At 41.8% G+C, this 21,562-nt stretch overlaps 3 protein-coding genes and 1 long non-coding RNA gene across 8 annotated transcripts; 1 reads left to right on the top strand and 3 right to left on the bottom strand.

Annotated features, from left to right (window-relative positions):
- Positions 1-738: 738 nt before the first annotated feature.
- On the bottom strand, positions 739-3,105 carry LOC121711730. The gene is made up of 8 exons (XM_042095558.1): positions 2,752-3,105; positions 2,503-2,641; positions 2,206-2,346; positions 1,937-2,034; positions 1,744-1,825; positions 1,529-1,643; positions 932-1,305; positions 739-845 (listed from the first exon to the last, which is right to left on the bottom strand). Exons 1-8 carry the CDS (start codon positions 2,994-2,996, stop codon positions 795-797), a joined length of 1,245 nt encoding a protein of 414 aa, XP_041951492.1. The 5' UTR covers positions 2,997-3,105; the 3' UTR covers positions 739-794.
- A 34-nt stretch (positions 3,106-3,139) lies between these two features.
- Positions 3,140-9,817, top strand: LOC121711732. 4 transcript variants are annotated; one of them, XR_006032417.1, is made up of 3 exons: positions 3,140-3,637; positions 6,738-6,962; positions 7,383-9,817. It is a non-coding gene; the product is annotated as an uncharacterized LOC121711732 (long non-coding RNA). The 4 variants fall into 4 exon arrangements; XR_006032416.1 differs by having other exon boundaries at positions 3,141-3,637; positions 6,734-6,962; XR_006032415.1 differs by lacking the exon at positions 3,140-3,637 and adding an exon at positions 3,755-3,958 and having other exon boundaries at positions 6,734-6,962; positions 7,420-9,817.
- Positions 6,026-12,733, bottom strand: LOC121711727 (protein transport protein Sec16B-like). 2 transcript variants are annotated; one of them, XM_042095556.1, is made up of 9 exons: positions 12,391-12,731; positions 12,142-12,280; positions 11,795-11,935; positions 11,528-11,625; positions 11,321-11,402; positions 11,106-11,220; positions 10,725-10,887; positions 9,411-9,420; positions 6,026-6,042 (listed from the first exon to the last, which is right to left on the bottom strand). In XM_042095556.1, the coding sequence occupies exons 1-9, from the start codon at positions 12,633-12,635 to the stop codon at positions 6,034-6,036; spliced, it is 1,002 nt and encodes a 333-aa protein (XP_041951490.1). In that variant the 5' UTR covers positions 12,636-12,731; the 3' UTR covers positions 6,026-6,033. The 2 variants fall into 2 exon arrangements, with proteins under 2 accessions (XP_041951490.1, XP_041951489.1); XM_042095555.1 differs by lacking the exons at positions 6,026-6,042; positions 9,411-9,420 and adding an exon at positions 10,313-10,427 and having other exon boundaries at positions 10,514-10,887; positions 12,391-12,733.
- Positions 12,734-18,215: 5,482 nt separating this feature from the next.
- Positions 18,216-20,573, bottom strand: LOC121711731. Its single transcript, XM_042095560.1, has 8 exons — positions 20,261-20,573; positions 20,012-20,150; positions 19,717-19,857; positions 19,455-19,552; positions 19,241-19,322; positions 19,037-19,151; positions 18,440-18,813; positions 18,216-18,353 (listed from the first exon to the last, which is right to left on the bottom strand). The coding sequence occupies exons 1-8, from the start codon at positions 20,503-20,505 to the stop codon at positions 18,303-18,305; spliced, it is 1,245 nt and encodes a 414-aa protein (XP_041951494.1). The 5' UTR covers positions 20,506-20,573; the 3' UTR covers positions 18,216-18,302.
- Positions 20,574-21,562: the final 989 nt, after the last annotated feature.

Here is a 21,562-nt window from a genome sequence, read left to right as displayed (position 1 = left end):
TTTGCAAATCAAGTCTTTAGTCATGTACGACGGCCCAGTTTTGTCTTATGCCAGACTTCACCATAGGTGGTCGGCGCCAATGGAACTTTTCCACTGGCACAGACATAGACCCTGCTAACAGAATATAAGGCTGTGAGAAACGACAATCGGGAGGTGACTTGAGGCAACTTGTTTCATGTTTCTCCTCCAAGCCGGCTTGTAATAAACCTGGGAACGTTTCCCTTTCTTAACACATCTCACTTTGGTTTTGCTTCCACGTCATTTGTAATTCTCACCACAACACATCTCTTTGTGCTTTAATGCAAAGGTCAAACCACAACCCTATTGCAGTGCTACTTCTGTCAGTATGCATGGCGTACTTGGCAAAGGCCTCTCCCTGCGGCAGTCACAGTAGCGAGGTCACACGAAAAAGGATCTGCCCAACTCTTAAGCAGAATCTTACTATAAAGGTCAATGTAAGATCCAAGGTATTTCACTACTTATGTCTTTCACAATCACCAGATCTTCGAACAATCATTTAAGCAATACTTATGCTCTTTCACTTTTTTGATTAAGTAAATCAACTGCAGTTTGATTAATATTACTTAAAATTCAAACATATTTCATACAAAATAATTAAAATGGAGAATATCAAATTAACTCTACATGTGCAGGATTTCAATATGGTGGGATTTTCAAAATAACAATTTCTCATGCATACAGTATGTAAAATATGAAAATACTTTAATTCTCATTTTCAATTAAAAAAAATAAAATAAATAAAAATCTTGGTGAAAATGTAGTGTGTAGATTAGTTAGTCCATCGTTCTACTGCCAAAGCAGCCGATGAAGCCAAACCAAGACATCTGTAACCAAAGAAACACCAGTTCAGTGACATCACACACATGGCTATAAAATAGCCAACTCCATGACTCATGTTATAAAAGCAAACCTTCTTAGACTGCTTCTTTTTTGTTCTGTTTCTGTTTTGTGGCTGGCATGTGCTCTCCTCGACCTTCGCAAGAGCATTGTGATCCTGTAGCACATACAGAGGGCCCATGACTTTTTTGAAGAGCTCTTCAGAGAGTGGAACCTTCTGCTGGTCAGAAGTCACACGAAGTGTGTTTGTGACTTCAGCGAGTCCATTGTCAACCTCAGGGTCCAGAGGATGCTCTGGACGTGTCTGTGGGACCTCGTTTTGCATATTTGCCAGAAGACCCATCCACTTCCCCACAACATCGTACAGTGAGTGCTCCAGGAGGTGCTCCCGGTCTAGTTGCAGCACCATCTGGCAGAACTGTGCGCCGTGCTTATGTCCTTTAGATGCTGTGGGGTGGGGTGGGGTGGGGTAAGATGGGAACATATGGGATTAAGGTATATTTCATTTATTTATTTATAAGGACAGCGCACGTTCTTTAACATTTCTGTAAATGTGCCAGTGTTAGCCAGCGGGCTAATTTAAATATAATACTGAAATGTTCTCTTGGTCTGGTAAACGTTTAATCACTAGACCAAAGCTTAGTTTAAGATTAGTTAAGTAGGTTTTTACCCAAGGTTTCTGCCATCTTTGTAACAGACGTCTTTCGAAGATGGTTGCTTTTGGACAACTGTACCACAATGGCAAGGTGCAGATGCCAGTTTTGGTAGCTGTCCTCACCACAAGCCTAAAAGAAAAACATACATTCAACCCTCAGTCTAACCTCAAGAGGGCATCAAATCAGAATTCCACACCACACACATGTAAAGTTGACCATAAACACTCACAAATGCAGCTGAAGGCATTTCTCCCAGCCTGACCTGATAGTAGGTCTTCATTAAATCTGAATCATCCAGATTATTAACAAACCTGAAAACGAATAAATCAAAGAAAAACTATATCACCTGCAAGGTACATTAATATTCATGACACAAAAGTGGCATGTCACATATCTGGTAAAGCCTGAACAGGTATCCCTACCTGGACATTATGCAGTCAGATGGGCCATGTCTTTCTAAGATGTTTAAGATCAAGGCATGGTGCCACGCACCTTGACTCATCGCCTGTTCAATAGCTTCCTGCAAAGAACACACACACACACTACATTACCTCTTGGAAGTTAAGTTATGTGCATCAATACATACATGGTTGTGTATTGTCCTGCTGACTCATCATGAACCATATTACAAAGACATGTACACAACCTTAATGTATATATGATGGGCAATTCAGGAAAGGATTCTGCCTACCTTGGTTTTGCCAGCAATGAGCAGGCTAGCAAGATTGGCAGTCCCTTTACCAAGGTTGTCAAAGGCACTGCAAGCATCTGCCCCATTGGAGTGCAGATTCTTATGCAGTAGAAGGTTGGCTATATCATTATCACTGACCACCTAAAATAAGAATAATATAAAAACAATTGTGCAATATTAGGGACATCACACCACTTAACCAACTCAGAATAATTACTGTTGTGTCTCTGTAGTGTATACATATTTTGGAGAGGCTGAGTACACTAGGCAGGGACAGAACAGGGGAGAAACACTTACTCCATTCTTTTTGCACAGAAGAGCCAGAAGTCCCCAGCCCAGGCCAACCACCTCTCTGTGCAACCCGTTGTCAGCATGGAGGTAGCGTTGACACTGCAACATGGCCAGCTGATAGAGCTCAATGAGAACTCCATCACAGCTGGAACAATAGAGATGTGGATAGTGATGTATTTAAGACGTTTTCCTTATTACGGCTATTTTTAGACTGTTGAATACAACGTATGGTCAACTTAGCCTAAACGTGCTCACCGGTTTGAGAGTTCCTCATCCACATGTGCCCTGCTTTGTTTCTGAGCTGGGACATCACCTGCGCCGCCATGTGAGGCCAGGAAAGAGGTATTGAGGACACATTTGGAGTGTCTCAACCCCTCACCGACAGCCTCCTGTTGCTTGTCAGGTGTCTTGTTTGCGTGGACAACCGCCGTAAGTTTAGGGGAGGTAAGTGTATTAACCCGGGGACGAAGGTTCATATCAACCCGGTCGGGACCATTCATTTTTGCGGTTAAAAAGCGGCTGAGTAAAATTCTCTCGGACAGTGCAGTAATCGTGGCTCTCTCTTCGGTAGCAGTATTGTGAATGAAGCGTTTTTAGTAGATGTCCTGCTTATATACACATGAAACGTAATAATACGGTACACGTCTACCGAATGCATCGTCACAATTCCGTAACTGTTTCTGTCATAGCAATTGTTGCCACAATTGTTGTTGACTTCACTAAACAGACAGGAGCTCACGTTCTACAATCGAACGCCAAATTCCATGCTAGGCGACTGTTTCTGTTTTTGTTCAAACTCGACGATTGGCCACACGATGGTCTACTAGATACTAGATTGTCTAGATTGGAAGTAAAACAAAATAGGTTATCGCAATCACGCAGTATTGACACATATGCCTGCATGTTCTGGCCTATATTCTACAACAAACGGGCCAGACTAACATAGCACAACGTTGGCAGGATGCGACAGGATAGCGATATTAATACGACAGTGTTTAGTTGGCAAAACCTAGTAGTGCTGCGCTCGACGCATAGTAGCGGTAATGAAATAAGGGTTCGGGACCTTGGACAGCAACCCGCACATATGACCCAGTGTATGGCCAATGCTATCGGTTTTTAGAGGCTTTTCACCAGGCCCGAGGTGGGTAATCGGGAGAATCAGGAGTATTCCCGGTGGGCCGCTTCACTTTTGGGCCGGTCGAGGAATTTATTTTTTGACATTTGTCACGTTAGTCTAGTTAGTAAGCTATACACGTTCCGCATTCTGTGCATGACACCGTTGCCGTCTGCATGGGTTGTAGCCTGACATGTGAGGGAGTTCTCCCCTCCCAAAAAGAGTTGGTTGGGTCCATATAGCCCGTGTTTTCCAAAAAGTTTTCTCAGCCGGGCCGGGCCTACAGTAGCCATAAGCGTCAGGAAGGATGGATGGTAGAAAGAGGCCAGGAGGGACTGAAACGGCCAGGTAGAATGCTGCTAAATGTGCATAGCTTCCAGATTACAGACAAAAGTGGCAACTGGTAAAGAGAGATAGCCTAGACAATGATTATTAGCAATGTAATTATTGGGCTAATATTGGACGTTGGTATCAAGCTATTCGTAAGCAACATATTAAATGACTTAAAATATAGCTTTTTGTATCCGATTCATAGACTTTGCAGTATGCAAATAACACAACTGAAGCTTGATCTGTGTAGGCCTTTGTGGTAAAAATTGTAGCCTCTGAACAGCAGATCAACCAGTCGACCATTGAAAATAATGAGCCCTAAATTACTGATGAGGAGGCCATGACTACAGGGACAAGTAGAGAGGATAAATTAAAGTTATTTAACGTAAGAAAGAGCAATTACATGTACATGATAAACCTATATGCCTTGCTTGCTCAGAAGGGTGTAGTAAAGGAGTAGCCTAGGCTAAATCACCAAACAATATAGCCTACCCATGCATATGGCCTAAACATGAGTTCAATATGCCTCTTTGTGGAAGCGTGGGATAGGCTACATTTCAAAGGCTTTCTTTCTTTCTTTCTTTCTTTCTTTCTTTCTTTCTGTTTTTGTTAACTTGTGGAATAGTGGAATATTTTTTGCTAACTTCTCAGTTGAAGTGAATTATTATATAGGTGTAACCCTCATGAAATTAGGGCTACTAATCTAGATGCAATTACATGTACCTTCCTATGGAGGGCGCTCTATGTGTTAGAAGACTAGAGCGTCCTACTAGCAAACATTCTCTCTCTCTACCAGCGACATATTTCCTGTGAACTTGCACCTGAAAGAGCTCCCGGATTTGAAGATAAATAATAACAAAATACTTTTGAAAAGTCAATACTTTACGTCTAGTTATATCCATAAGATATTAGTCTACCTCAAACTCAACTTTGAATAAGAAAGAAAAGTGATTCTGTCGAGTTTACAGCAAATTGGAACTCCGGTGAGTAAAGCACGTTTTGCTAGTTTCTTACTAGCCATCTAGGAAAGGATGTAATTCATAAAAAAACAATCGGAGTATGAGTGAGACAGTGCTCAATGTTTGTATGAAACCTTGGTATGTCATATCATAGTTAAATAGAATGTTTAATCTCTGACGAGAATCTTAATGTTTCCTGCCACTTTGGTACAAGCCGTATCATTGTGCTATATGTTAAATCCTAGCTAACGCCCTAACTAGCTGGCGCAGCATGGTAGCCTATTCAGCTGAGCCGTTAGTAGCGTTTTGAACCATGTAAGATGCGTGGCGCTTAACTTGTTTACATTTTAGCATTCAGTTGATGTAATAGCGGATGCTAATGAGTCATAATACAGATGCATTACAAATGCATAGCTTTTGAGTTTCACATGTATATTTTGAATAAGTTAGTTGTAATATTTAATTCATAGTCATGTTACAATGCAATATGTTAAAATAGTCCTTGAAAAGGTTAAAAAGGAAAATGTTTTAGTAAATGGAAGTGTAAAATAGATAAGCACACTGCTTAATGATGTTAAAAACATTATTGTTGTTTCATTTATGCAATTCGTTGAATTGTACTGAAAGTACATGCTTATAAGTAATGTAATTGCTTATATTTCATTTGTATAGTTTATTGTGATGTAAGTAATTCATCTCAATGTAATCTTAAGTGCATCCTTAGTTATTGGTTACACATTAGAAGATGTTCTAAAAGAAAGAAAGAAAGAAGTTAATGAGGTCTCATGTTGAAGAATAGAAATAGAACAGAATTCTTATTATTCTGCACTTTGTGTAGATTGGTTTTTTGAACGACCAGATCAGATTCGGATCCCAGATGGCGAGCCCAGCCCAGTGAGACTGAGAACGATCGTGGAAGTGGTGTGGCCAACCGTACGATTTGTCTCAGAGAAACCCAAGAACATTCGTTCATCGAACACCAGATAAGATTTTCCACACTGTTGACTCAACACAGTAGTCATATCCGCACACATTCAAGGAACTGAACTTTGGGAATCGATACACACACACACACGTTCAAGGAACTGAACTTTAGGAATCAATACACTTTTCATACAGGAACTGATACACACTTTACATACAGGAATAAGGGGCTTGAATTCTATATTTCCTTTGATTTTCATATTTTATTTGTTTGAAGAGCTCTTCCTTATCATTTCATTTATATTTTGCCCATTCAATGCTGTGTAACCACACTGCTGTTTTGGAGGCAATAAAACTGTCAATTGTTCAACTTATTAATTCCTCTTGTGAGTTAGTCCATTTAAGCATACCCCTCTCCCGAGCCTAGGTTGATGTTTAGTGCTTGAATTACTGGTCCAGGTCTACAAGCGCTACACAACCTTTACACATTTGTTGAACCATACTAATAAAAACTACATTCATTTATCCAATTTCCACCACTATGGAAAAATTGGGCCGGTCTTGGGCCTGAAATTCCCGGGCTGAAAAGTGGCCCCACTCCGGCCCTGCTTTTCACTCAAGGCAGTGGTATACATTGAGATGCAACGTACATACAGTACATCGATTTATTTAGATTTATTGAAACAAAACAGAAAATCACTCATATAGTCAAATATGTGTATATATATAGGGTATACAAAATCCCCATTAGAATAAACTGAAATAGAAAAGAGTGATTTTAATCAAAGGTCAAAAGGTCAAGGGCAATGATGTCTATACATCATACAGTATACAGCAGGTCTTCATTATCGATCTCTTGCTCCTTGTCTTTTTCATCATCTTCATCCATCTCCGCGACTGTTTCCTCCAGCAAGTCAGTGAGTGAAGTGGGGAGGATAGGTCCACAAGACCACACTGGTTCCAGGGTACCCTCTTCAGTCTTTTCCCAGCCTTCACCAGGATCATGGGGCTTGGGACACCAGAATGTCGGTGTGGCTGCTCTCTTGTATATAGCCAGGCGGTGGTTGACACGGTTGATGTGTGGGACCAGGTTGTCTCTGCAGTGCGGGAGCTGGGACACATCCACCTTGGATCTGGTGGTAAGCGTCTCATCCTCTCCAATCATTTTTTCATCATGATGCTGCACACGTTGTTCACAGATTTTTCACGAGCCCGGCCATACATTACACAAGCTAAATGCCTCGATGTCCTCCACCACATCTGGCTCCACAGACCACTGATCACCAAGTTTTCTGAGGACATAAATAATTATAGTATTACAAAGTCACAATGTATCAATACCTATGTTCTGCATTAATTGCCATTACATACTACAGAATATCTGACTAAAAATATTCACTTGAAGGCTGCATTGGATTACTCTGCAGCTTTTTCAGAGGCCCAACCTTCCCTTTGCCTCTAAAGGCACTTGTAACGTCTTTTCCCCTGAAGACGTATAGGCCGAGTATTGTTGTGCAGTAGTCTGCCCCCTTACATTCTGCCAATTCGCTGATATTTAGGATCCGCCTGTGTTTTCCGGTCCCAATGTCGACGTAGATGGTCAGCGGGACGGATTAGCCGTGGTGTAGAAGGATGAAGAAAATGTCTGTGTCTGGAGTCCTCAGCACAGCCACCTTGTGCACCAGTTGAGCGGCATACAGCAGGTGCAGAACAACCCGGGTGTCAGTCTCTTCCTAGGTTGACTCCACCTGAGGTATCTCACATGTGGTCACCTGAAACAAGTTATTGAGTGACTTTTGACTTTTTAAATTTAATTTATATAGTGTATTTAGTTTTTTTAGTTTTCTTTTCTTCTACTGTCTTTATTGTACAGTGGAGTTTAGTTATATGTTTATACTTATACTTATGTTTACCATTTCTGCTGTAAGTGCATGTTGTGTGTGATGTCTGTATGCTACTGAGACCCTTGAATTTCCCCTTGGGGATCAATAAAGTATCTATCTATCTATCTACCTGATATACTGTAACGTTGCACCCACAATGAGACTCAATGGGGGACACCACCCACCTCCACAAGGTCCTTTTGAACATGTGATGATGGATTTTATACAATTGGACAAATGCAGAGGCTATGAATATTGTTTGGTGTTGGTTGATATGTTAACATGCCAACGCCCAAGGTTATCAAATTGTTAAAATGTTTGTCTGACACTTAACTCAATGATCAAATCCAAATTGGCAAAAATCACAGCTCCTACTGGAATGGACTGGGTCAGTGCGCTCCCCTTGGTTCTCCTTCACCTCCGTGCACGAGCGACGCAATCTACTGGGCTAAGTCCATTTGAAATCCTCACCGCCTGTCCCATGTCAATCCCTAGCTTGCCTTCGCCGCCTAACTTGGAACATGTTGATAACTCGATTTCTAGTTATATGCGAGGACTGATATCTGCCTTGTCGTCTTTGTCTCAACAGGTGCAGTCGGCGTTACCCGAAAGCTTCCAGACGACACATCCCATTGAACCTGGCGCATGGATTCTCGTGAAGGACTTGAGAAGAAAACACTGGAACCAGGAGAGATGGCATGGACCTTATGAGGTCATCCTGTCAACGCCAACGGCTGTGAGAATTGTGGAAAGAGACACTTGGGTTCACCTATCACGCTGCAGGCACGTCAAGAACCCTGAACACTACATAAACTGAGTGCCACCATCGCAGAACACGGGTCACATAAGCTACCTGGCAACACGCGTCTCATTTCACTCGTTGTTTCAGTTTAGCTAGAAAATCGCTATAAGTTTGTTATTTCCTGTTTTTGTTTTCTTTTTAGCACTCTGCCTGGGGCGGATTAAATCCTGTAACAGTAGCAGCTGCCGAAGACTAGGGACTAGAGTTTTATTTTGGATTTTTACCAACTGAACAACAATGTTGACGTACGCCATAGTGATCTTATGCCTGACAGATGTGCTGTCTATCCCTACTGAAGAATTCTGTGGGACAAACAGAATGTGTCAACTAGCGTTCCATGCTGGATCCGTGCTCACAGGAAGCAACGACACCTGCTGGATATGCCAGGAAAGATCTTTCCAGTTACGCGTGTTACCCTTACAACACCGCAAAGGACTCCGTCTGCGCTGCAGCGACACTATGCACCACCCAACAATGTTTTACAGAAACCAACACAAACAATCGCCAACAGTTTTTGCATGGGTTGTCTTTGAATGTTATGTTGACTGTGATGGATTCTGTGCGGTTCACAGAGACAAAGAGCCAATTGAATAGTGTGATGACTATGCTGATGTTTTTCCTTTTAAAAAAAAAATGACCATGATTCTGAAATGCAACGATATGATTGAGACATGTTGATCAATTGCCAATCGATTACTGTATATCACTTTAAACGCTTTGGAATTTTTTTTTCTTCTTTCTTTCTCTCGATTTTTTTAGTCATTTTTATCTTGTTTATTCGGCCATGTTTTTGATGCTTCTTGCTTTATTATTTTTGTTTTTTGTTTTCCCCCTCCTTTCTTCTCCTTCCTTTATTCTTATCCTACCTCTCTTACCCCTAACGCACAGATTTGTTTCTTTTCCTCTTTCTCTCTTTCTTTTGTTATTTTTGAAAGTTTGAAACTTTCACTGGGGGGTAATGTTGTAAAAAATATTTGTAGAACATACTGTATACAAATGTAATCTTAACTTCATTAGCCTGTCTCCCTCATATTTGCATTAATTGCTGTACTTGGTGAAGACCCGCCTCGACCATTTGCAAATCAAGTCTTTAGTCACGTACGACGGCCCAGCTTTTGTCTTATGCCAGACTTCACCATAGGTGGTCGGCGCCAATGGAACTTTTCCACTGGCACAGACATAGACCCTGCTAACAGAATATAAGGCTGTGAGAAACGACAATCGGGAGGTGACTTGAGGCAACTTGTTTCATGTTTCTCCTCCAAGCCGGCTTGTAATAAACCTGGGAACGTTTCCCTTTCTTAACACATCTCACTTTGGTTTTGCTTCCACGTCATTTGTAATTCTCACCACAACACATCTCTTTGTGCTTTAATGCAAAGGTCAAACCACAACCCTATTGCAGTGCTACTTCTGTCAGTATGCATGGCGTACTTGGCAAAGGCCTCTCCCTGCGGCAGTCACAGTAGCGAGGTCACACGAAAAAGGATCTGCCCAACTCTTCAGCAGAATCTTACTATAAAGGTCAATGTAAGATCCAAGGTATTTCACTACTTATGTCTTTCACAATCACCAGATCTTCGAACAATCATTTAAGCAGTGCTTATGCTCTTTCACTTTTTTGATTAAGTAAATCAACTGCAGTTTGATTAATATTACTTAAAATTCAAACATATTTCATACAAAATAATTAAAATGGAGAATATCAAATTAACTCTACATGTGCAGGATTTCAATATGGTGGGATTTTCAAAATAACAATTTCTCATGCATACAGTATGTAAAATATGAAAATACTTTAATTCTCGTTTTCAATTAAAAAAAATAAATAAATAAAAATCTTGGTGAAAATGTAGTGTGTAGATTAGTTAGTCCATCGTTCTACTGCCAAAGCAGCCGATGAAGCCAAACCAAGACATCTGTAACCAAAGAAACACCAGTTCAGTGACATCACACACATGGCTATAAAATAGCCAACTCCATGACTCATGTTATAAAAGCAAACCTTCTTAGACTGCTTCTTTTTTGTTCTGTTTCTGTTTTGTGGCTTGCATGTGCTCTCCTCGACCTCCGCAAGAGCATTGTGATCCTGTAGCACATACAGAGGGCCCATGACTTTTTTGAAGAGCTCTTCAGAGAGTGGAACCTTCTGCTGGTCAGAAGTCACACGAAGTGTGTTTGTGACTTCAGCGAATCCATTGTCAACCTCAGGGTACAGAGGATGCTCTGGACGTGTCTGTGGGACCTCGTTTTGCATATTTGCCAGAAGACCCATCCACTTCCCCACAACATCGTACAGTGAGTGCTCCAGGAGGTGCTCCCGGTCTAGTTGCAGCACCATCTGGCAGAACTGTGCGCCGTGCTTATGTCCTTTAGATGCTGTGGGGTGGGGTGGGGTAAGATGGGAACATATGGGATTAAGGTATATTTCATTTATTTATTTATAAGGACAGCGCACATTCATTAACATTTCTGTAAATGTGCCAGTGTTAGCCAGCGGGCTAATTTAAATATAATACTGAAATGTTCTCTTGGTCTGGTAAACGTTTAATCACTAGACCAAAGCTTAGTTTAAGATTAGTTAAGTAGGTTTTTACCCAAGGTTTCTGCCATCTTTGTAACAGACGTCTTTCGAAGATGGTTGCTTTTGGACAACTGTACCACAATGGCAAGGTGCAGATGCCAGTTTTGGCAGCTGTCCTCACCACAAGCCTAAAAGAAAAACATACATTCAACCCTCAGTCTAAACTCAAGAGGGCATCAAATCAGAATTCCACACTACACACATGTAAAGTTGACCATAAACACTCACAAATGCAGCTGAAGGCATTTCTCCCAGCCTGACCTGATAGTAGGTCTTCAATAAATCTGAATCATCCAGATTATTAACAAACCTGAAAAAGAATAAATCAAAGAAAAACTTCACCTGCAATGCAAACAATAAAAAGCTTAAGGTACATTACCATGACACAAAAGTGGCATGTCACATATCTGGTAAAGCCTGAACAGGTATCCCTACCTGGACATTATGCAGTCAGATGGGCCATGTCTTTCTAAGATGTTTAAGATCAAGGCATGGTGCCACGCACCTTGACTCATCGCCTGTTCAATAGCTTCCTGCAAAAAACACACACACACTACCTTACCTCTTGGAAATTCAGTTATGAGCATCAATACATACATGGTTGTGTATTGTCCTGCTGACTCATCATGAACCATATTACAAAGACATGTACACAACCTTAATGTATATGTGATGGGCAATTCAGGAAAGGATTCTGCCTACCTTGGTTTTGCCAGCAATGAGCAGGCTAGCAAGATTGGCAGTCCCTTTACCAAGGTTGTCAAAGGCACTGCAAGCATCTGCTCCATTGGAGTGCAGACTCTTATGCAGTAGAAGGTTGGCTATATCATTATCACTGACCACCTAAAAATAAGAATAATATAAAAACAATCGTGTAATATTAGGGTATCACACCACTTAACCAACTCAGAATAATCACTGCTGTGTCTGTTTATAAATCGTGTGGGAAATACCAATCTACATGGACAAAGTGCATCATGGGTAGTGTATACATATTTTGGAGAGGCTGAGTACACTAGGCAGGGACAGAACAGGGGAGAAACACTTACTCCATTCTTTTTGCACAGAAGAGCCAGAAGTCCCCAGCCCAGGCCAACCACCTGTCTGTGCAACCCGTTGTCAGCATGGAGGTAGCGTTGACACTGCAACATGGCCAGCTGATAGAGCTCAATGAGAACTCCATCACAGCTGGAACAATAGAGATGTGGATAGTGATATATTTAAGACGTTTTCCTTATTACGGCTATTTTTAGACTGTTGAATACAACGTATGGTCAACTTAGCCTAAACATGCTCACCGGTTTGAGAGTTCCTCATCCACATGTGCCCTGCTTTGTTTCTGAGCTGGGACATCACCTGCGCCGCCATGTGAGGCCAGGAAAAAGGTATTGAGGACACATTTGGAGTGTCTCAACCCCTCACCGACAGCCTCCTGTTGCTTGTCAGGTGTCTTGTTTGCGTGGACAACCGCCGTAAGTTTAGGGGAGGTAAGTGTATTAACCCGGGGACGAAGGTTCATATCAACCCGGTCGGGACCATTCATTTTTGCGGTTAAAAAGCGGCTGAGTAAAATTCTCTCGGACAGTGCAGTAATCGTGGCTCTCTCTTCGGTAGCAGTATTGTGAATGAAGCGTTTTTAGTAGATGTCCTGCTTATATACACATGAAACGTAATAATACGGTACACGTCTACCGAATGCATCGTCACAATTCCGTAACTGTTTCTGTCATAGCAATTGTTGCCACAATTGTTGTTGACTTCACTAAACAGACAGGAGCTCACGTTCTACAATCGAACGCCAAATTCCATGCTAGGCGACTGTTTCTGTTTTTGTTCAAACTCGACGATTGGCCACACGATTGTCTACTAGATACTAGATTGTCTAGATTGGAAGTAAAACAAAATATGTTATCGCAATCACGCAGTATTGACACATATGCCTGCATGTTCTGGCCTATATTCTACAACAAACGGGCCAGACTAACATAGCACAACGTTGGCAGGATGCGACAGGATAGCGATATTAATACGACAGTGTTTAGTTGGCAAAACCTAGTAGTAGCCTAGGCTATCTTGCTGCGCTCGACGCATAGTAGCGGTAATGAAATAAGGGTTCAGGACCTTGGACAGCAACCCGCACATATGACCCAGTGTATGGCCAATGCTATCGGTTTTTAGAGGCTTTTCACCAGGCCCGGGGTGGGTAATCGGGAGAATCAGTATTCCCGGTGGGCCGCTTCACTTTTGGGCCGGTCGAGGAATTTATTTTTTGACATTTGTCACGTTAGTCTAGTTAGTAGGCTATACACGTTCCGCATTCTGTGCATGACACCGTTGCCTCTGCATGGGTTGTAGCCTGACATGTGAGGGAGTTCTCCCCTCCCAAAAAGAGTTGGTTGGGTCCATATAGCCCGTGTTTTCCAAAAAGTTTTCTCAGCCGGGCCGGCCCTACAGTAGCCATAAGCGTCAGGAAGGATGGATGGTAGAAAGAGGCCAGGAGGGACTGAAACGGCCAAGTAGAATGCTGCTAAATGTGCATAGCTTCCAGATTACAGACAAAAGTGGCAACTGGTAAAGAGAGATAGCCTATAGGCAATGATTATTAGCAATGTAATTATTGGGCTAATATTGGACGTTGGTATCAAGCTATTCGTAAGCAACATATTAAATGACTTAAAATATAGCTTTTTGTATCCGATTCATAGACTTTGCAATATGCAAATAACACAACTGAAGCTTGATCTGTGTAGGCCTTTGCGGTAAAAATTGTAGCCTCTGAACAGCAGATCAACCAGTCGACCATTGAAAATGATGAGCCCTAAATTAGTGATGAGGAGGCCATGACTACAGGGACAAGTAGAGAGGATAAATTAAAGTTATTTAACGTAAGAAAGAGCAATTACATGTACATGATAAACCTATATGCCTTGCTTGCTCAGAAGGGTGTAGTAAAGGAGTAGCCTAGGCTAAATCACCAAACAATATAGCCTACCCATGCATATGGCCTAAACATGAGTTCAATATGCCTCTTTGTGGAAGCGTGGGATAGGCTACATTTCAAAGGCTTTCTTTCTTTCTTTCTTTCTTTCTGTTTTTGTTAACTTGTGGAATAGTGGAATATTTTTTGCTAACTTCTCAGTTGAAGTGAATTATTATATAACCTTTACACATTTGTTGAACCATACTAATAAAAACTACATTCATTTATCCAATTTCCACCACTATGGAAAAATTGGGCCGGTCTTGGGCCTGAAATTCCCGGGCTGAAAAGTGGCCCCACTCCGGCCCTGCTTTTCACTCAAGGCAGTGGTATACATTGAGATGCAACGTACATACAGTACAAACAAAACAGAAAATCACTCATATAGTCAAATATGTGTATATATAGGGTATACAAAATCCCCATTAGAATAAACTGAAATAGAAAAGAGTGATTTTAATCAAAGGTCAAAAGGTCAAGGGCAATGATGTCTATACATCATATACAGCAGGTCTTCATTATCGATCTCTTGCTCCTTGTCTTTTTCATCATCTTCATCCATCTCCTCGACTGTTTCCTCCAGCAAGTCAGTGAGTGAAGTGGGGAGGATAGGTCCACAAGACCACACTGGTTCCAGGGTACCCTCTTCAGTCTTTTCCCAGCCTTGACCAGGATCATGGGGCTTGGGACACCAGAATGTCGGTGTGGCTGCTCTCTTGTATATAGCCAGGCGGTGGTTGACACGGTTGATGTGTGGGACTAGGTTGTCTCTGCAGTGCGGGAGCTGGGACACATCCACCTTGGATCTGGTGGTAAGCGTCTCATCCTCTCCAATCATTTTTTCATCATGATGCTGCACACGTTGTTCACAGATTTTTCACGGGCCCGGCCATACATTACACAAGCTAAATGCCTCGATGTCCTCCACCACATCTGGCTCCACAGACCACTGATCACCAAGTTTTCTGAGGACATAAATAATTATAGTATTACAAAGTCACAATGTATCAATACCTATGTTCTGCATTAATTGCCATTACATGCTACAGAATATCTGACTAAAAATATTCACTTGAAGGCTGCATTGGATTACTCTGCAGCTTTTTCAGAGGCCCAACCTTCCCTTTGCCTCTAAAGGCACTTGTAACGTCTTTTCCCCTGAAGACGTATAGGCCGAGTATTGTTGTGCAGTAGTCTGCCCCCTTACATTCTGCCAATTCGCTGATATTTAGGATCCGCCTGTGTTTTCCGGTCCCAATGTCGACGTAGATGGTCAGCGGGACGGATTAGCCGTGGTGTAGAAGGATGAAGAAAATGTCTGTGTCTGGAGTCCTCAGCACAGCCACCTTGTGCCCCAGTTGAGCGGCATACAGCAGGTGCAGAACAACCCGGGTGTCAGTCTCTTCCTAGGTTGACTCCACCTGAGGTATCTCACATGTGGTCACCTGAAACAAGTTATTGAGTGACTTTTGACTTTTTAAATTTAATTTATATAGTGTATTTAGTTTTTTTAGTTTTCTTTTCTTCTACTGTCTTTATTGTACAGTGGAGTTTAGTTATATGTTTATACTTATACTTATGTTTACCATTTCTGCTGTAAGTGCATGTTGTGTGTGATGTCTGTATACTACTGAGACCCTTGAATTTCCCCTTGGGGATCAATAAAGTATCTATCTATCTATCTACCTGATATACTGTAACGTTGCACCCACAATGAGACTCAATGGGGGACACCACCCACCTCCACAAGGTCCTTTTGAACATGTGATGATGGATTTTATACAATTGGACAAATGCAGAGGCTATGAATATTGTTTGGTGTTGGTTGATATGTTAACATGCCAACGCCCATGGTTATCAAATTGTTAAAATGTTTGTCTGACACTTAACTCAATGATCAAATCCAAATTGGCAAAAATCACAGCTCCTACTGGAATGGACTGGGTCAGTGCGCTCCCCTTGGTTCTCCTTCACCTCCGTGCACGAGCGACGCAATCTACTGGGCTAAGTCCATTTGAAATCCTCACCGCCTGTCCCATGTCAATCCCTAGCTTGCCTTCGCCGCCTAACTTGGAACATGTTGATAACTCGATTTCTAGTTATATGCGAGGACTGATATCTGCCTTGTCGTCTTTGTCTAAACAGGTGCAGTCGGCGTTACCCGAAAGCTTCCAGACGACACATCCCATTGAACCTGGCGCATGGATTCTCGTGAAGGACTTGAGAAGAAAACACTGGAACCAGGAGAGATGGCATGGACCTTATGAGGTCATCCTGTCAACGCCAACGGCTGTGAGAATTGTGGAAAGAGACACTTGGGTTCACCTATCACGCTGCAGGCACGTCAAGAACCCTGAACACTACATAAACTGAGTGCCACCATCGCGGAACACGGGTCACATAAGCTACCTGGCAACACGCGTCTCATTTCACTCGTTGTTTCAGTTTAGCTAGAAAATCGCTATAAGTTTGTTATTTCCTGTTTTTGTTTTCTTTTTAGCACTCTGCCTGGGGCGGATTAAATCCTGTAACAGTAGCAGCTGCCGAAGACTAGGGACTAGAGTTTTATTTTGGATTTTTACCAACTGAACAACAATGTTGACGTACGCCATAGTGATCTTATGCCTGACAGATGTGCTGTCTATCCCTACTGAAGAATTCTGTGGGACAAACAGAATGTGTCAACTAGCGTTCCATGCTGGATCCGTGCTCACAGGAAGCAACGACACCTGCTGTATATGCCAGGAAAGATCTTTCCAGTTACGCGTGTTACCCTTACAACACCGCAAAGGACTCCGTTTGCGCTGCAGCGACACTATGCACCACCCAACAATGTTTTACAGAAACCAACACAAACAATCGCCAACAGTTTTTGCATGGGTTGTCTTTGAATGTTATGTTGACTGTGATGGATTCTGTGCGGTTCACAGAGACAAAGAGCCAATTGAATAGTGTGATGACTATGCTGATGTTTTTCCTTAAAAAAAAAAAAAAAAGACCATGATTCTGAAATGCAACGATATGATTGAGACATGTTGATCAATTGCCAATCGATTACTGTATATCACTTTAAACGCTTTGGAATTTTTTTTTCTTCTTTCTTTCTCTCAATTTTTTTAGTCATTTTTATCTTGTTTATTCGGCCATGTTTTTGATGCTTCTTGCTTTATTATTTTTGTTTTTTGTTTTCCCCCTCCTTTCTTCTCCTTCCTTTATTATTATCCTACCTCTCTTACCCCTAACGCACAGATTTTTTTCCTTTTCCTCTTTCTCTCTATCTTTTGTTATTTTTGAAAGTTTTAAACTTTCACTGGGGGGTAATGTAGTGAAAAATATTTGTAAGAACATACTGTATACAAATGTAATCTTAACTTCATTAGCCTGTCTCCCTCATATTTGCATTAATTGCTGTACTTGGTGAAGACCCGCCTCGACCATTTGCAAATCAAGTCTTTAGTCATGTACGACGGCCCAGTATTGTCTTATGCCAGACTTCACCATAGGTGGTCGGCGCCAATGGAACTTTTCCACTGGCACAGACATAGACCCTGCTAACAGAATATAAGGCTGTGAGAAACGACAATCGGGAGGTGACTTGAGGCAACTTGTTTCATGTTTCTCCTCCAAGCCGGCTTGTAATAAACCTGGGAACGTTTCCCTTTCTTAACACATCTCACTTTGGTTTTGCTTCCACGTCATTTGTAATTCTCACCACAACACATCTCTTTGTGCTTTAATGCAAAGGTCAAACCACAACCCTATTGCAGTGCTACTTCTGTCAGTATGCATGGCGTACTTGGCAAAGGCCTCTCCCTGCGGCAGTCACAGTAGCGAGGTCACACGAAAAAGGATCTGCCCAACTCTTCAGCAGAATCTTACTATAAAGGTCAATGTAAGATCCAAGGTATTTCACTACTTATGTCTTTCACAATCACCAGATCTTCGAACAATCATTTAAGCAGTACTTATGCTCTTTCACTTTTTTGATTAAGTAAATCAACTGCAGTTTGATTAATATTACTTAAAATTCAAACATATTTCATACAAAATAATTAAAATGGAGAATATCAAATTAACTCTACATGTGCAGGATTTCAATATGGTGGGATTTTCAAAATAACAATTTCTCATGCATACAGTATGTAAAATATGAAAATACTTTAATTCTCATTTTCAATTAAAAAAAATAAATAAATAAAAATCTTGGTGAAAATGTAGTGTGTAGATTAGTTAGTCCATCGTTCTACTGCCAAAGCAGCCGATGAAGCCAAACCAAGACATCTGTAACCAAAGAAACACCAGTTCAGTGACATCACACACATGGCTATAAAATAGCCAACTCCATGACTCATGTTATAAAAGCAAACCTTCTTAGACTGCTTCTTTTTTGTTCTGTTTCTGTTTTGTGGCTTGCATGTGCTCTCCTCGACCTCCGCAAGAGCATTGTGATCCTGTAGCACATACAGAGGGCCCATGACTTTTTTGAAGAGCTCTTCAGAGAGTGGAACCTTCTGCTGGTCAGAAGTCACACGAAGTGTGTTTGTGACTTCAGCGAATCCATTGTCAACCTCAGGGTCCAGAGGATGCTCTGGACGTGTCTGTGGGACCTCGTTTTGCATATTTGCCAGAAGACCCATCCACTTCCCCACAACATCGTACAGTGAGTGCTCCAGGAGGTGCTCCCGGTCTAGTTGCAGCACCATCTGGCAGAACTGTGCGCCGTGCTTATGTCCTTTAGATGCTGTGGGGTGGGGTGGGGTGGGGTAAGATGGGAACATATGGGATTAAGGTATATTTCATTTATTTATTTATAAGGACAGCGCACGTTCATTAACATTTCTGTAAATGTGCCAGTGTTAGCCAGCGGGCTAATTTAAATATAATACTGAAATGTTCTCTTGGTCTGGTAAACGTTTAATCACTAGACCAAAGCTTAGTTTAAGATTAGTTAAGTAGGTTTTTACCCAAGGTTTCTGCCATCTTTGTAACAGACGTCTTTCGAAGATGGTTGGTTTTGGACAACTGTACCACAATGGCAAGGTGCAGATGCCAGTTTTGGCAGCTGTCCTCACCACAAGCCTAAAAGAAAAACATACATTCAACCCTCAGTCTAAACTCAAATCAGAATTCCACACCACACACATGTAAAGTTGACCATAAACACTCACAAATGCAGCTGAAGGCATTTCTCCCAGCCTGACCTGATAGTAGGTCTTCATTAAATCTGAATCATCCAGATTATTAACAAACCTGAAAAAGAATAAATCAAAGAAAAACAATATCACCTGCAATGCCAACAATAAAAAGCTTAAGGTACATTAATATCCATGACACAAAAGTGGCATGTCACATATCTGGTAAAGCCTGAACAGGTATCCCTACCTGGACATTATGCAGTCAGATGGGCCATGTCTTTCTAAGATGTTTAAGATCAAGGCATGGTGCCACGCACCTTGACTCATAGCCTGTTCAATAGCTTCCTGCAAAAAAACACACTACCTTACCTCTTGGAAGTTAAGTTATGTGCATCAATACATACATGGTTGTGTATTGTCCTGCTGACTCATCATGAACCATATTACAAAGACATGTACACAACCTTAATGTATATATGATGGGCAATTCAGGAAAGGATTCTGCCTACCTTGGTTTTGCCAGCAATGAGCAGGCTAGCAAGATTGGCAGTCCCTTTACCAAGGTTGTCAAAGGCACTGCAAGCATCTGCCCCATTGGAGTGCAGATTCTTATGCAGTAGAAGGTTGGCTATATCATTATCACTGACCACCTAAAATAAGAATAATATAAAAACAATTGTGTAATATTAGGGACATCACACCACTTAACCAACTCAGAATAATTACTGTTGTGTCTCTGTAGTGTATACATATTTTGGAGAGTACACTAGGCAGGGACAGAACATTTTGGGGAGAAACACTTACTCCATTCTTCTTGCACAGAAGAGCCAGAAGTCCCCAGCCCAGGCCAACCACCTGTCTGTGCAGCCCGTTGTCAGCATGGAGGTAACGCTGACACTGCAACATGGCCAGCTGATAGAGCTCAATGAGAACTCCATCACAGCTGGAACAATAGAGATGTGGATAGTGATATATTTAAGACGTTGTCCTTATTACGGCTATTTTTAGACTGTTGAATATAACCTATGGTCAACGTAGCCTAAACGTGCTCACCGGTTTGAGAGTTCCTCATCCACATGTGCCCTGCTTTGTTTCTGAGCTGGGACATCACCTGCGCCGCCATGTGAGGCCAGGAAAGAGGTATTGAGGACACATTTGGAGTGTCTCAACCCCTCACCGACAGCCTCCTGTTGCTTGTCAGGTGTCTTGTTTGCGTGGACAACCGCCGTAAGTTTAGGGGAGGTAAGTGTATTAACCCGGGGACGAAGGGTCATATCAACCCGGTCGGGACCATTCATTTTTGCGGTTAAAAAGCGGCTGAGTAAAATTCTCTCGGACAGTGCAGTAATCGTGTCTCTCTCTTCGGTAGCAGTATTGTGAATGAAGCGTTTTTAGTAGATGTCCTGCTTATATACACATGAAACGTAATAATACGGTACACGTCTACCGAATGCATCGTCACAATTCCGTAACTGTTTCTGTCATAGCAATTGTTGCCACAATTGTTGTTGACTTCACTAAACAGACAGGAGCTCACGTTCTACAATCGAACGCCAAATTCCATGCTAGGCGACTGTTTCTGTTTTTGTTCAAACTCGACGATTGGCCACACGATTGTTTACTAGATAGGCTACTAGATTGTCTAGATTGGAAGTAAAACAAAATATGTAATCGCAATCACGCAGTATTGACACATATGCCTGCATGTTCTGGCCTATATTTTACTATACTGGCCTATAGTTTAACAAACGGGCCAGACTAACATAGCACAACGTTGGCAGGATGCGACAGGATAGCGATATTAATACGACAGTGTTTAGTTGGCAAACCCTAGTAGTAGCCTAGGCTATCTTGCTTCGCTCGACGCATAATAGCGGTAATGTGAATATGAGATAAGGGTTCAGGACCTTGGACAGTAGCGCGCACATATGACCCAGTGTATGACCAATGCTATCGGTTTTTAGAAGCGTTTCACTCAAGGCAGTCGTATATAGGCCTATACATTGAGATGCAACGTACATACATCGCCCAATACCCCCCCCCCCCCCCCCCCCCAAACATACAAAAACTTAAAATATTTACAAATTAAAATTTAGCTAAGCCTGAGAGTATGAGATCAATTAACTCATCCAAGTGTACTAAGAAACACAAGTACATTTAAACAATTTGCCAAACCCTGCACCATAGTAGCCTATCTTATTTGACGTCTTAGACAGTGCAAAGATTTCTGTTGCCACAATTAAGGTTGGTTGCACTTTATGAATCTCTTATTTTTATATGGCATGGGTTCACTGCCTTGTGCTCGATTATGTGAAGGAGTAGGAGGTAGGAGGGGATTGAAAACCTGGTTTTAAA

This window comes from Alosa sapidissima, chromosome 6 (genome assembly GCF_018492685.1).
Source record: "Alosa sapidissima isolate fAloSap1 chromosome 6, fAloSap1.pri, whole genome shotgun sequence".
Taxonomy (NCBI): Eukaryota; Metazoa; Chordata; class Actinopteri; order Clupeiformes; family Clupeidae; genus Alosa; species Alosa sapidissima.
The sequence above is the reverse complement of the archived record's forward strand: the minus strand, read 5'-3'. Positions and strand labels throughout refer to the sequence as shown.

What these genes read in the sequence shown, in the direction of transcription:
- LOC121711730 (XM_042095558.1), bottom strand. Translation starts at nt 2,996, where the DNA reads ATGAATGGTCCCGACCGGGTTGATATGAACCTTCGTCCCCGGGTTAAT. An exon ending in TTCTGTGCAAAAAGAATGGA is followed by an intron (nt 2,347 to 2,502) that starts GTAAGTGTTTCT and finishes TTCTTATTTTAG; the next exon opens with GTGGTCAGTGATAATGATAT. An exon ending in AAAGATGGCAGAAACCTTGG is followed by an intron (nt 1,306 to 1,528) that starts GTAAAAACCTAC and finishes CCCACCCCACAG; the next exon opens with CATCTAAAGGACATAAGCAC.
- LOC121711727 (XM_042095555.1), bottom strand. Translation starts at nt 12,635, where the DNA reads ATGAATGGTCCCGACCGGGTTGATATGAACCTTCGTCCCCGGGTTAAT. An exon ending in AAAGATGGCAGAAACCTTGG is followed by an intron (nt 10,888 to 11,105) that starts GTAAAAACCTAC and finishes CCCACCCCACAG; the next exon opens with CATCTAAAGGACATAAGCAC. An exon ending in AAAAGAAGCAGTCTAAGAAG is followed by an intron (nt 10,428 to 10,513) that starts GTTTGCTTTTAT and finishes CTTTGGTTACAG; the next exon opens with ATGTCTTGGTTTGGCTTCAT.
- LOC121711731 (XM_042095560.1), bottom strand. Translation starts at nt 20,505, where the DNA reads ATGAATGGTCCCGACCGGGTTGATATGACCCTTCGTCCCCGGGTTAAT. An exon ending in AAATGCCTTCAGCTGCATTT is followed by an intron (nt 19,152 to 19,240) that starts GTGAGTGTTTAT and finishes TTTTTCTTTTAG; the next exon opens with GCTTGTGGTGAGGACAGCTG. An exon ending in AAAGATGGCAGAAACCTTGG is followed by an intron (nt 18,814 to 19,036) that starts GTAAAAACCTAC and finishes CCCACCCCACAG; the next exon opens with CATCTAAAGGACATAAGCAC.